At 40.4% G+C, this 15,555-nt stretch overlaps 1 protein-coding gene across 2 annotated transcripts in view; it reads left to right on the top strand.

Annotated features, from left to right (window-relative positions):
* runx1t1 (RUNX1 partner transcriptional co-repressor 1) overlaps window positions 1–14,549 on the top strand; it is a 73,876-nt gene extending 59,327 nt beyond the window's left edge. Inside the window, exons 7-12 of one of the 2 annotated variants that reach the window (XM_016669289.1) lie at window positions 2,104–2,366; window positions 4,782–4,870; window positions 7,024–7,219; window positions 7,522–7,590; window positions 10,787–10,977; window positions 12,071–14,549. In XM_016669289.1, the coding sequence (XP_016524775.1) occupies window positions 2,104–2,366; window positions 4,782–4,870; window positions 7,024–7,219; window positions 7,522–7,590; window positions 10,787–10,977; window positions 12,071–12,406 (1,144 nt within the window). In that variant the 3' untranslated portion in view covers window positions 12,407–14,549. Of the gene's footprint in view, window positions 1–2,103; window positions 2,367–4,781; window positions 4,880–7,023; window positions 7,220–7,521; window positions 7,591–10,786; window positions 10,978–12,070 lie in introns of both variants that reach the window. The other variant, XM_007547689.2, reaches the window with a different exon arrangement.
* Window positions 14,550–15,555: the final 1,006 nt, after the last annotated feature.

Below are 15,555 nucleotides of genomic sequence, written 5' to 3'. Positions count from 1 at the left end.
GGGGTGTCCCCCATTTTGACCTCGGGGCTTCCAGTCCATATTCTGCACAGATGTTCCTGTACACTATGCCCGCCATTTCGATGCAACAAAATATAGTTTTTACTTTCTGAATGAATTGCAAGGAAAACCATCTTAATTAAATAAGTTATATTTTGTTAGTGTATTAAAATAAAACGAAGAATAGCCTAACATTACAGAACTACAACTGAAAATCTGAAAACATCGATGCTCCCAGATTACGGGAAACAATTGCATATAAACATCAATCCAACTTCCAACCATTAGACATGTTGTTCTGTTTTTGAACACGTCCGAGTGTAAAAGCACACCACATTGAATGGCCTCACACTTTTGCTAGTAGAGTAAGATCAGAGTCCTGCATGTTTTGCTCCAGAGCACCATATTCGAGTGTAACTATATGGGAATGCTAAGCAGCCTCGTGTAGTGAACAGTTATTAGTTATTTCGATGAGTACCAAAGGTAAAATCTCAACGTGAGAACTGTTGTTGTTCCACAGCTCTGCTGTAAAACGAGATTTCTGATGTGTCAAAACAAGCACTAATTGGCCACGCCCACGTTAGTTTTAGTTAGCATTAGCCTTAACGCGCCTGAATCACTGTGCAGAACTTGACTGAAGGCTGCAGTCAATTAGTGATTCAGTCATTTGATTCAGCGATTCAAGTAATATTCAACCAGGAACGCGTCTTCACTGGCCGTCCTGGAGCTGAACTTTAAGTTAGACCCTTATCTCAACTGGGAAGTGTCCAGAGGATTCCCATCCTTGACAAATCCAGCATGTTCAGTGACAAAATAAGAGAATCTCCACTGCAGTTGCATCTGCTGACGTTTCACTCTGATTAAAAGTAGCTGAACGAAAAGCCAACGTGTTTCTAATAAAATAAGGTTTGCTTACACCTTTTGTTCCTCCTCTGGCTTCATTTCAGACACTTCATAGATACAGAAAACAACTCATTTTGAGTCCGCTTCCATGAAAGAACACTTACTCATTTGATGCACTCGCTGATTAGAAAATAGATCCCAATCGGGAACGGTCACCAGCTGATTTCTCTGCTGCATTTCTAATCGGAATGCCCGTTTTTTTTTTTTTAGCTATAAACAAGAATGTGCTGGCACGCATGAGCAAACTGTGCATGAATGTGACCGTAAGGTTGCATGTTTATTCTCTGGTGTCTATAAGACGCAAACGTTGTTGCAGCAGGAAAGCTGGGGAGAGGCGCGCGCGTGGGAGGAGGTGGATGGATGAGTCGAGGGAGACGGAGAGATGGACGGATGGAAGAAAAGAGCATATGGAGAGCTGTGGATGAGCATTAGGAGCCCATAAAAACAGCTCATTAAGAAGTTCAATCTGTTCATCGGAGAGAGAGATGGGAAGGAAGAGAAGCGAGACAGAGGGGGGAGAGAGGAAACCAGGGGACTGTTGATAGCAGGGGAGGTTGGCAGGTTTTAACTGTGAACTGACAAAGCTGAGAACACACACAAAAACATACTGTCGGCACATATGTGCAAGCACGCACTCACACACACGCGCGCGCGCAAACACACCTGGCCACATTAATCTTCTGAAACAGGCGAACAAAAATCCACCTGATCCCCTTGAAACTCCTTGTGTGAGTCTGCATGTGTTACTTTTGGTGAGTGAGGTTTAATTGTTTATGTATAAATTTAACTTGTTTTCAATGGAACGAAGCCCCTCGACGATTCCAGGTAACACAACCTGTCGTGGCAATTACTTCATCTGGTAGGAGGTTGCACTTACACTGGAGCGACAGCTCCAGGGCCTGCACCAGTCGTTATACTCCTTTATAGGATAAATCTAGCGAGCAGGTGCTGCACCACATATTTTTTTTTTTTTTTTTTTTTTACAAATGAGGTGTGATATTGACATCATTTGTACCTGTATCATTATCTCACCTCTCCTCATGTGTTGTGACTTGTTACATCTCTTTGTTTTCTGGTACAAGAGATCGAAGACACATTTGGTGTCACATTCTCTCATCAAGTCCTGTTATCGCGATTTTTCAAATGCAAAAAAAAAAAAATAAAAAAAAAATACGTAATTCGTCATTCTGCGTTTCTGCTCAGAACCAAAGAGAACGGCTTCGAGCGAGACGGCGCCATCCACCCAGACGTCCACCCGAGCAAACGGCCCTGCACCATGAGCCCCGCCCAGCGTTTCAGTCCGTCCAACGGACTCTCCTACCAACCCAACGGGCTGCCCCACCCGGGACCCCTTCCTCCGCAGCACTACAGGCTAGACGACATGGCCATCGCCCATCATTACCGTGACACGTACAGACACGCAGCCTCCAATCACAGAGAAATCCGAGAGCGAGCCAGGCCTATTGGTAAGGATGGTTTTGTTTTTGTTTTGTTTGTTTTTTGGTTTGCTGAATTTTTTTTGGTTTTTGTCTCCTTGTTTATATAACTTTATATCATAGACACAACATGCTGGTACACCACGAGTGGCCGGCTTTCACAACACTGCCGTCTATGAACAGATCCAGAGCATTTATAGTACATTCAGTCGAATCGTGTAGAGATTCTAGTTCATTGTATTAACTGGTACATTCGTAAATTTAGCATGTTGGATCGCTGTTTTCCTTTCTCCGGGACGGTTGGTGTCAAAAGGCGTAAATAAATAATGTCATTTATAATCTGCAAACAGGTTGGTAAAAAACAAATCATCGCTCACACCTGGTTTGTACTTGTGCTTCTCAAGACAGAGGCGTCCGTCTGCACGCGGTCAGTAGGGAGCATGCTGGGCAGTCATGCACACCCCTATTTCTGTAAATAGGGAGTGCGACTGCTGCTCAGTAGCATATTCATATTCATTTTTATGGAGACTATGCATATAAACGCATAGGAAATAATTATTGCATACAGATAAAAAAATGGCCAAAAAGCACAAGGTCAAGCTGCGTAGCTTAAGCCGTATCAGGAATGAACTGTGTTCTTTTTTTCTGCTACCACTTGTTGAATACATACGGATTTGATCTGCAGCGACATCCACTGCAGATGTCGCTGCAGTGGATGTCGCTGCATAAAGGTAAACCCGAGTCGTGAGCAAGTCTGTCCTCAACCACGTCTTCATCTGGCGCGCTTGTTTTCTTGTGCCCCGTCGGCTCAGCTTTACCCGCCGGTCTGCTGGCCGAGTCGCGGAACAAAGAAACTGTAATTGAATTTAGACGTCTGAAAGTATTTTAGACTCGGCACCTCATAAACGCGAAGAAATAATGGATGCCGATCAAAATAATAAAAAAAAAAACTACCTCTTGTTTTTGTGCTTTTGAGTTTCCCGCAGCCTTACATGCTTTGTGTTGCTCTGCAAAGCAACACAAAGCATGCCGTGCTTTGTGTTGCATAAATGAAAAATGTCAATTTATGCAACATTTTTTCTTCTCTGATTAGGAAACCTTTTACTGAGCTTTGTAAAAGTTTTTTTTTTTACCTGATTAAAATAAAGGTAATTTGGATAATTCAATATACTATTCCACTAAAGCCAAAGTTCATTTATTGAGAAACCTGGTCCTCGGGGGTTTTACTGTCATGTATGTTATAGGCGTGTCTCTGCTCAAGTCAAATGATTGTGTTTGTTTGCTTGTTTCTTGGCATCTCTGCAGATTCCTCCTGCTGATTTAAATCTGATTTATGACAAAATGAAAATCTCTAGAAGTTTGATACTAGTTTAGGTTTGACTAAATCTTAATGAAAGTTAATGACTGATAGACCTCTGATGCTTCATCTGTCCTACTTCTTTTTCAACTAAGAAGTAGGACATGAATAAAAAAACAACATAATAAAGACATTTTCTGCATACAAGCTAAAACTGGGAAAAGTATTACTTAAAAGCCTGAACCTTGGCAGATGTCTAAGGAAACATCAACAGCCCTTTTGTCCAGGATTTTATGTTTATAAACTGTAATTTATGCAAAAGAATTGTCGTCGCGGATTTCCTAGAAGGAGCTTGTTCTACTGCCTTTATACATGAAGTAAATCCTCTTTCTTAGCCGTGTTTTTACCTGCGATTGCAAAAGAAATTACACGTGATTTTAAGCATTTTGACGCATCTCTAGCAACAACTGAAGAGTGGACGTAAAATTGTCTTCAGCGTTCAGATTACGCTTCCTCTTTAAGTCCTGCTTGTGGCTTCTTGGTATTTTTGCACTATTTAGACTTCATTCGTCAGAATCGCATGCTTTTAGTCGTGTGGTCAGAGAGATCATGTTACTGTTTAATGAAGGGCTACAACTGGCCTCAGTGTTAAAACTGCCTCTGTTGCTCAGATGAAAGACTGTTATTCCCGCTTCCCAGAAAAAACCCAGTTTATGTCTACTGGAGGACAAAAATGCAGAGCTGCAGCCACTATTGCTACATTTTAACGTCGTGTTTTAATATGAGAGACATTTTTTTTTTTCTGCATATGCCAAGTTGTGATGAAGCTGTAAAGGACTCTTTTCTAAATATAGGAGAGACATTTACCATGTCTCCAGCCGGTGATGGATGTTAACTGGACGAGAAGTTCAGTCATTTGCCCTCGGGGTGCTGGAGAGATATGGAGACCGCAAAGAAAGGAGGGCAGGGAGGAAAAATGGATGCAGAGAGGGGGGACATAAAAGAGGGACAAAATGGAAAAATGGAGAAATGATAGAAGGAGAATGACGAAGTAATGTTACATCAATTGTTGCTCTTAGTTGTAGTGACTCTTTTTCTCTGTTTCCATTTGTTTTTTTGTTTTTTTACTTTTTTTTTTGTTACTGCAGGTATGCATGCAGGGAGCAGGCAGGAAGAGGTGATCGACCACAGACTGACAGACAGAGAATGGGCTGAGGAGTGGAAGCACCTTGACCATGTAAGAAAAGTAATAACATTTTTATTACTATTCTTTCTTTGTAAGTAACATTTGATAGTGTTTGTCATGTCGTAGTAAAACATTTATCCCACTGGACTGTGGATCAGAGAGCTGTATTATTATTATTATTATTATTATTATTATTATTATTATTATTATTATTATTATTATTATTATTATTATTATTATTATTATTATTAATGTGTTTGTTGTGCCTTGTTTATTCGTAAGAAAAATATATATATTACCAAGTTAAAAAAAAATGTAGGTTAATAATGTCGTCTGCTGAAGATAGGAGTTAGGAATCTTTATTTTTTATTTGCTATCAGTAACATAAATTATTGATTTTGCAGGTATGTTCAGACTCACATTACATTTTTGCAGCTTGCAGATATTGTGCGTCGTTTATATTTTATGGCATTTGTTTATTTTCTAGAAGTGAAACCAGCACAAAATGAAAAGACTGAAAATATGCTAACACTCCTCGTTGTTAATCTAATGTTTTGCATGAGGGGTTGATACTCAATATGCTTTTTCACATTTTTGTCACATTATTACGACATATTTCATATGACAAACTGGGTTTGTCACATGAAATCAGGCTGTATAGACAGTAAATAGTGATTACGTGTAATTTCATCGCTTGTTACACCTTATTAAATAGATTATAGAGCAATATCTCGAGTTTTGGACATCTCGTGAGGCGCTGCGTAGTCCTACCAAGACGTGGCCGTACATCTAAACTGACAGGCCAGGTGAGGAGAGCATTAATCAGGACAGAAGCGGAAACTCTGACAGAGTTGCAGATATCCCCTTCTCGGGAGGGAGAGGCTTGCAACGGGACCACTACTAGTCGTCCACTCCACACATCTGGTCTGAATCAAAGTGTGGTATAAAGAAAGTGGCAGTTTGCTGCAAGCCATGCAGGGGCCCAGCAAACATGTGAAAGTCAGTGCTCTGATCAGAGGAGACCAACTCAGTACATTTGGCCAGCATGCGAAAAGCTGAGGTTGAAAACCAGCAGCGAATGTCAACCTGAATACACAACACCGTGGTGGCCGTAGGGAGTCGTGGGGTTTCGTTTTCATTTCAGCGGGGAAGCTGATTAGAGGTGATGGGGGAGAAGAACGGGACTAATTTCAGTTCTTGAAGGCAGCCTGTCAGAGGACGCAGCACCGTCCAGCAGGACATCGAGCGTAAAGCACACAACGTCGGATGGGCAATGGGAAGATTTCGATCCAGATATGCTGATGTGTTGAGGGCCCAGTCGAGGTCCAGACATGAATCCAACTGAGAATCTGTGGCATTTATGAACTTAGTGTTCATAAATGTTCTCCATCCAGCTGACTGAGCCCGGGTTATTATGAGAAGCTAAATGGACAAACATTTCAGTCTCTACCTTTAAAAAGCTGCTAGAATCTGAATACAGCACAAAAGAATCCAAACCACAGTCTTCAAACCTCTGATAGTAAACAATTAGTTCTTCATGGACCCTTCAGTTCTCTTTTAGAAATATCCCCTATGTTTGTGTTCTTTTTATCCAGGTTCTGCTGGAGGTTTCTTCCTGTTAAAGGGAAGCTTTTCCTCTCCACTGTCACGACATGCATGCTTAGAACGAGGGATTTCTGCTTCAATGACTTGATAGATTCTAATTAGGTAGAAAATGTTTTGAATTCATTTGAATAACGAACTGATTTTTCCACACTTTTTGATAACCACGATCAAGTGGAACGTAAAGCCTGAATGGATTGAAATGACTTGTTTTTGTAAAGTGTCTTGATATTACATATTCAACTGAGTTGAGTTCAAATCTAGAACATATATTGATCTTTTTTGTTCTTAACATGGCAAAATTGTGAAAATGTAACGTTTGAAAGGCACTGTAATTCTTGTAGAAGCTTTCGACTTGCGTATCACCATTTTAAATATAGTAACTGTTCAGATTTTTTATTTACTTACTGATGACTTAATAAGCCCGTGACAGAAATACGTCACGGGCCACCTGAAGTGAAAAAAATAAATGAATAAATAGTTGACAATAAAAACGTAACGGTACACCTTTCCAAAATTGCATCTCAGCTGAAATTAAATGAACCGTGCCTTTGTTTCTATGTGTTAACCCAGCGCTTTGTCTTGTCTTTTGTCCTGCCCAGCTGCTGAACTGCATCATGGACATGGTGGAGAAAACGAGGCGCTCGCTGACGGTGCTGCGGAGGTGCCAGGAGGCCGACCGCGAGGAGCTCAACTATTGGATTAGGCGTTACAGCGACGCCGAGGAGCTGAAGAAGGGGGCGTCCAGCGGGCAGTCGAGGCAGCAGAGCCCTGCAGCACAGGAAAATGCAACGTCAGGTAAAAAACAAATCACAGGTTCCAAAGCTTTTACCAAAACAGAGCCTACAAAGGATCTCATTCTGTGGGCTTTAAATTCGAAGCATGTTTTTGTTGCTTTAATACAAATAAATGTGCTTGGTACTGTATTACTGCTTTGCTTTTTAAGAGTTTAATTATTTAATGGTTTACTTGTCAACTTTGTTGTCTTCATCAACAAATAAACAGTAAAAAGTATCACCAAAAAAAAAAGAAAAAATCCACATTGTTTGTTGGACAATCTTTTCACAGTATGAGATTCATCTTCCTTGTTTCCTCTGCAGAAATTCACAGGGAGCTTCTGCACCGGCCCGTGTCTGGTTATGTCCCAGAAGAGATCTGGAAAAAGGCTGGTGAGCACCACTTCCACGCTTAACTCTTTACTGCTTACAAGACCTCGACTTTGATCAAATCAAGGCTGGATTTATTTATTTTTTTTTCCACTTTGATGGAGAGTGAGTGTAGGTTGACGAAACGTACCGGTTTAAATGTCAGTGCAGACCTGGAAGAACTCTAAGAGAAATGTTGCGTACCCCCTTTAGTGCAAGTTGAGCAAAATTCCTTTATGGTGCGCGTTGATTTAAAAGTTTCCTATTTCTCCTAGTTTTGGATGCACTTTGTTAATGGTGTATTCACTCAGAAAGGGTAATGCTCAACCATTACTGTGAGTGATGTTCAGCGTCTCGGTTAGGGAATCTGATATTATATTGTCAGTCATTGTTTGTTTTAAATCTGGTGCCAGTGTGATAATAGAGGTTGACCAAGACAACTACATAGATTAGATTACATTATATACATAGATTACGTACATTAGATTACATGCACAACAGTTTCTGAAGTTTTGCTCTTAAAATGAACAAAACATTCAGATTTAGGCAGACAGAGAAGCATTAAATAGGGAACGATTCAACTTTTTATTGTTATTACTCTTAAGTTTTAAGTTCTTGGAATACCTAAGGTAGATACTTAGTATGGAACTGGTTACCGCCAAACATGTGTAGAAATAGATTCTATAAGGTTAGTATATTTTGGACTCTGACTGCTTGTTTAACTGATACAGTCTTTGCGATTCCTCAGTGAGTCGCAATATCAACCGTTTGTGGTTTTCAGCTGCTGTGGTCTTTCTGCTTCAAGGTCCAACATGTTCTTTGCTCAGAGACAGTTTTTGACAGAGCTGTGGGAATGATTTGTTGTTTGAGCTACTGTTGTCTTTCTATCATCCTGAAACAGTCTGCTTATACTCCTTTGAACTCTGAACTTTGAACTCTGTTCAAAGCACTGGTGTTGGATTGTTGTTTTTTTCTTCTTTTTTTGGTAGTGATTAATATCCCAGCAGGTCAGCAGTTCCTCAGTTTATCAGACCATGTCTGTCTTTTGAGTTGCTTGCACGAGATTGGTCGAATTGGTATTTGATGGCGAGCAACTGAACTGGCGATGCTAATAAAGAGCCGACGAGTCTGTGGGATTATAAAATCCCATTAAGTTGCATTGTAAAGAGGAGCTTAAGGCGTCATTATGTCGAATAAAAGTGACACAGAAATGATCCCCAATGGCAGGACGAGGAGAAGAACTGTGTTACAAGAACCTTTTCCTTATTTCACCTAATGGAAACTGTAGAAAACTGTATCAACCTGTGGAGAAAAGAAGAAGTAATAAAGGTGTATCTAATCGACGCTTATGAGTGTGTACACTCACTGACATGGCTGCCTTGAAGAACTGGAAGGAGTCCACTTGGTATTCAGCGTCAGTGACAGATTATATGTGCCTTTTAAAGTTGCTGGAGAAAAGAAATCGCCCCCCTTGCTTGACCATGCATGATGTGTGTGATACTCAGAACAAGTAATATGCATTTAAATTGAATTGAGTAACACCGCTGGAGCTCCTACTGCTCTCCAGGACTCTCCCTTTCCCTCTCCGGCTTTGATCGATCTTCCATCTCAGGCATTCGGCGTGTAATCACGATTCAATGCACAAGGCTTATATCTCTAGGTGCCAGAGCAATTTTTATGACTTCAGTCAGCACAGTAGGTTAAAGACAAAACCACCCTGGTTTAAATGTTTTCTTCAATCAGATTGGGGAAAAACGTATATAGAAAAGTACACATTTCGTGTCACATCGACAACATTTTGCACGTACGATACATCTGTAACATGTACAAATAAGGCAACTCAACCATTTAATAAAATATAAAGCTGTTTGTATGTGTGTGTATATATATATATATATATATATATACACACATATATAAACAGGCTTGCTATTTTTCATTCACCCTTTTTCTGAGGAGAAACTGATATAAATGTAACCCAGAGAGAATTGCAAAAAAAAAAAAAAAAAAATTTTTTTTTTTTTCTTTTTAATACAATGGCGAGCGGCCGTGGATACATCTGTTTGAAACAGGCAAATGTTTACAGTTAGTGATAAATATTCAAGCACCTTGCACGGTTTCCTACCGCTTCTCCCACTTCCCCTTCACCGCGTGGGCCTCTGGGATCACAATGGAAATGCATAATTTAAATGTAAATTGGCCGATTTGCATACACAATTAGTCAAGTTACAGGCATGACGGGAACAAACACAAAAAGCCCTCCTTTTGCTTTGACAGGGTTCTGTCGTTTAATATCCACACTCAAGGTCATTCTTTGCTCTAAACAAATGTAAAATAACACACTGGGAAAGCCTGAAAGCGCTGTGTTATTATCTGGAATGAAATGACTTGTTCTTTTGTATGTTTTTTGGGGGGGGGGTTTCACCTAAACATAAAAGATGCATGTTTAGTTTGCTTCTTAAATAAGATATCTATTGTCAACTTTATCATAAAACATTGACATTTAGAGGCTATAGAATGTGATGCAAGAAAATCTGCTTATTTATTCAACATATATTTGGTGCTGTCAGTAAAGATGTATAAAACTCACAAAATAGATGAACCTTTTAGAGAAAACAAAAAAAAAAACATTCTTTAATTTGACTAAGCTTGGCTACTGCGTTGATTTGGTCATACTTTTGGGATTGTTGTCCTTCTAGATCTATTTTCCATTTTTATTTGTGACGATCTCTTGGACTCTAAGCAAAGTTACCACCTTGTGATGAGAAACAGGCATCGTAGTTCCTCTATTGTTTTCCAACTATCTGGTGAAACACATTTTTCCAGAGTCTCAGTGAAGTTTACCAAACTCCACACATTTACATTTTTACAGTAGGATGTACAAGGTTTAAAAATACTTCAAAACTACACACTAAAACAAAATAAAAAATAATACAGGTGTCTAATTTTTAGGACTTTGTTTGGGTTTTTTTTTTTTCTAATAGTGCTGCTAAAATTTTAATTCTACATTTCAAGGCTTTTCTTACACGTATTTCTGAATGAACACTGAATGGCATTCTCTCCTCCAGGTGACTTCTAGATCGACAAGAGTAAACATTTCGTAGATAACATCATAAAATTTGAACTTGTGTTAGCTGACACATTCATTTTTAAAGCAAAAAAAAAAAAAAAAAAATCCAAAGAAACGCACGAAACTCACTTGTTTCCAAACTCCTTCCAGAAGAGGCGGTGAACGAGGTCAAGCGACAGGCCATGTCTGAGCTGCAGAAGGCCGTGTCGGAGGCCGAGCGAAAGGCTCACGAGATGATCAGCAGCGAGCGGGCGAAGATGGAGCGCACGGTAGCTGAGGCCAAACGTCAGGCGGCCGAGGACGCGCTCTCCATCATCAACCAGCAGGAGGACTCCAGCGAGGTACCTGTAACCCTTCGGTTCAGTCTGGCGCTTGTGGATACGCCGTCGAATTCTGTCTCGATGCATTTCTGCTCCAGAGGCTTTCAAATAAGACGGCTGATAGGACTTTCTTATATACGGCGGGGGGGAAATCTGCATGATTCCTTTAGGAGAATCTGATGAAACATCTTTTGCAAAGGTCAAATATGCCCAGCTTTAAATGTTCAGGATATAGCAGGAGAGTAACATACAGGCATCGGCTGTTTTAATTTCCCTCCGTCTTCTTTGTTTCACGCCAGAATGCAAAGGACGTTGTTTCTAATTCAGCTGAGAGGGAGTAAGGAAAGCGGCCCTCCTTTGCTAATGACCACTGGAGACCTTGAGGTTTTAATCAGTTAAGTGAGAGGGAAATATGGCTCACGTCTGACATTAATTGGTGGAGTGATGCTTGTGAAAGAGAAGCGTCTCGGGGGAGAACTTTTAGAGGTTGCGTGTAACTCTGCTCTCCCATTTCCTGTGGATGTACAGCAACCCTGAAATGCTTCTAAGACATCTAGGAGGTCTTTGTGTCGAAAGAAAAGACTTCTAGATCTACTTTTGCTGTCTTGTACATATAAGCGCACAGGCATGTTTCATTTTATATAGAGTTTCACAAACCACAGTTTATGTGTTTTTATTGTAATTTTGCTTTCCCAAATCTCACTTTTGTGTTTTCTCATATTGTGTTTTCAAATAGAAAGCTGATGTGTGACCCACTCTGAGTTTATACTTTATTAGTGCTGCAGAATGGATTAAGACCACTTAGACTGGATGAATGGTTTCTCTGAACATCAGCTTCCAAGTCTTGCCACAAATCTCCAATGGATATAGGTCTGGACTTTGACTAGACCAATCTAGCCCTTCTATGCTTGATCTACAATAGGGTTAATGTTTATTTAGCGATTATTAATAAGTGATCGCTGTGGTAGATTACAGCTGTTCAACACAGTAACCAGATATATTTGCTGTAGTATTCAGAAGTTCATCAGCACAAACACACAAATATCTGAGTAATTATGAACCTACAGTTTCACTAATATGTGTTGTTTTTTTTCCTTCTCCGTATGTCCATCAGAGCTGCTGGAACTGTGGTCGTAAGGCCAGCGAGACGTGCAGCGGCTGCAACACGGCGCGTTACTGCGGCTCCTTCTGCCAGCACAAGGACTGGGAGAAGCACCACCATGTCTGCGGTCAGACCCTCCAGGCCCAGCAGCAGCAGCAGCAGCAGCAGCAGTCCAGCCAGCAGCAAGGAGGAGCTCCGGGCTCAGAGACTCCCGCTCCCATCAGCTCGTCAGCCTGCACTCCGAGCAGCGGCACCGGAAGTCCGGCTGTGACCCCGCCTGCCGCCACCCCGCGCTCGTCCACCCCCAGCACCCCGTCCTCCTCCGCCCTCGACGGCACGCCTCGCTAGGAAAGCTTCCCGTGTTCTTCAGTTGGTTCTTAAAACCCACAAACAGCATGACTTGTCCTCATCTTGACATTGCCTTGCAAAGATTCCGAGAAAACGCGGCTCGCGGACGCGGACGGCGGCGCTTCTGTCTGACTTGCAACGTGGTTGAAGGAGGAGGAAGACGAGGTCCATAATCAGGTCATATTGACTTGCCATGACTTTAAGGAAACACAAAGATATTCTTTGTTTTGAATGAATGAATTTAAAATTAACATCCTTTTATCGCTACACTTCTTTACTCTTGTTGTTTGTCGTTGTACCTGTCGTTGTCAATGTCGTCATTGTAGCTCGTCTTACTTTCCCTTGTAAATATGAAAAGACTGGTAGGAGGAACTCGAGGCCTCCCCTTTACAAAGGTTTTATTTTTAATGCTTCAGTTAAGCTTTATTTCCTCTTGGTTCCAGACCTTACACCTAAGTTAACTTTACATACAGAGCAGATTGACCGAAGTGGTCAATGCTCACTGCAAATGAAGAGATTAGATTTTAATACAGGCTGATGAATAAATAAGGGATGGACTGAACCTCTGGCTTGCAGACCCAGCCGCCAAGAAATGGGCAGATGTGCAGCAGATTGCAAGTCGAGCCAGCTGTTCAGGCGGCATTATTTCCCTCTCACTTGTCGTAATATCCAGGTCAGTGGGCTGTGAAATCCGAATCCGAGTCCCCCCGAAGGACGCAAAAGGAAGACTTCTTGGACAGAATGCAAAAACTTTGCCCACAGCGCGCGCACACACTCACACAGGACGCACGGCGAAACGTCGCGCGTGCACGCTCGCCCGGTTACAAAAGCTCTTTAACAACCAGAAAATGAGGTTATCATCTCACCTGCGAGACTGTCAGACATCTTCGATGGCAGCCGCTGGGCGGCTCAGACCTGGAAACCCAACAGTGCGCAGACACGCTCCTCCTCTCTCAACTTTTCTCCATGCTTTTTATTCATTTTCTGTAGATGTCACGCTGTTAAGCTTCCCGTCCTGTGGCGTCACTAATGGTTATTTATTGAATATGTGTTGGACACTTGTGACAATGCATAGTACCTGGGGAAAAAAAAGTCACAGTTCAAACACGTCATAATTCCATCTCTAGCTAGAGCAAAAAGAGATAAAAAAAAAAGAGAAGTGTTACCTTTTTTAAGCTGCTTTTCTATTCTGTGTGTAGATGGTAGACTCTTTGTAGCTTCATGAATTTTTTCCCCCACACCCCAAGAAAAGACACAATATTATATCTCAGAGCTGCTACTTAATTTTGACCCAGATCTTGTCTGAGAACTAGCATGTTGCGTGGAATGCTAAGCTAAATGTTTTGTACAAGGGACATACAATGCTTGGAAAATGTATTTGCCCCTTTCAGATTTCTTCAATGTTTTAGTTTTTGTTTTTTTTTGTTACACCTAAATGTTAAGATCAGAATGGATTGCTTTTTGAGATTTTTTAGCCTACTTCATGTTGTCAGACAGGTGCTATTTAAGTGATTCCCTGTCTGGCAGAAATCATCCCTGGCTAAAGAGATTGAATTCAGATTTTTAAAAAATTGAATTTTTGTATTTACTCAGGATATCATTGTCTGATCGTGATCTAAAATATTTAGGAAACAAAAAAGCAAAAACAGGAGAAATCTGTCATAGGACAAGCACCTTTTCACGGCACTGTACATATATGTATTTGCACTGTCATGGAAATTATTTTGGCATGCTTCTTTTCGACATGTTGGAGCCATAATTCCTCAGAAATTTTGTAATCTGTATCAGCATTGTCACTCTTTTTATATTATGTTGAATTGATGCAGTTTTAACACATAAACACATCAAATTCATTTTTTCCCTATTTAACATTCTAAGAATAGCACCCAAAATGTTTTTATTTAAATAGCTACACGCTGTGCATGTACATTACTGAAGATTTGTTAAATATTTGTTTTTTAGAAAAAATGCAAAACAACCCAAAAAAATGACAAAATACACAAAAAAAAGTATTCTAACAAAGTGATTTTCCAAATGCAGAGGTGTAGACTTCGATTGACAGCTTTAACACTGCAAAGCACCAGGTCTCTCACACACACACACACATGCACACACATACACACACACACACACAGTATTACTACACAAGTTCAACATGAAACACCAAAAACAGCCAAAGACTGAAACCAAGGACCAAAATCCTGATGTAAACATGTTTTAAAAGGAGGTTTGTCCACTTACGTGTTATTTCAATATCACAAATTAATTTTTTTTAAGCCTTTGTGAATCTCAACTGTACCCATAATGGGAGAAAAAAGGAGGAAATACAACAAAAACTATCACATTTTACCAGGAGCAATAATACAGAATGTGACATAGTAAACATTTTGTTGAAGAATCGAGGTTAATTTTTCACTTCATGTTAGAGATGCACCGACCAGAATGGCCAATTTCCCCAGTCTCTCCCAGCTTTGTTGTACAAATATTAATTTTAGCCAATTCCAGTCTCTCTTTAATAACTACAGTATAGGCAACATTTAAGATGTTGTCTAGACTTACTGTCTCAAGCCATTAATAATTTATTTAAGGCAATATCAATGTTGTCTCTGAATAGTAAAGCAAAAATTAAGTGGCTACACATTTCACATTTAAGTTATCTTCCACAACTTATATAGCGCTAAATATAAACTAACTTTTTGAAATGACTTTCCAAATCCAGCATCTTCCAATACAGACAGAGGTTGAAAGCTGAAAAAGATTATTTCTGAGCCTTCCTGTTATCTGCTGAACATTCTACTCTCCTGAAGCCTGAATGACTTGCATATAAACCTTACCAGTTGTAGAAAATAAGTATTTTTGAGTCTTCTTTTTCTCAGTAATATCTCCACTGTCTGCACCACCAGATAGCACTGTATTTTCCGGACTATAGAGCGCACCATACTATAAGCCACACCTACAAATTTTTTGGGAAAAAAATGGAAACATACATATATAAGCTGCACCGGGCTAGAAGCCTCTGGTATTTGCGCCACACTCAGTTTTCCATAAGGACCCAGCAGAGGGCAGCAGAAGTATGAATCCTAATAAATCTACTGGATTTATTAAGGACGCAGCCCTCCATCTCCACAGCCGAAACATGATTTCGTTCA

Source organism: Poecilia formosa, unplaced genomic scaffold (assembly GCF_000485575.1).
Source record: "Poecilia formosa unplaced genomic scaffold, Poecilia_formosa-5.1.2 Scaffold21, whole genome shotgun sequence".
Lineage (NCBI taxonomy): Eukaryota > Metazoa > Chordata > Actinopteri > Cyprinodontiformes > Poeciliidae > Poecilia > Poecilia formosa.
Note: the sequence above shows the minus strand (reverse complement) of the source record. Positions and strands in the feature narration are given on the sequence as shown.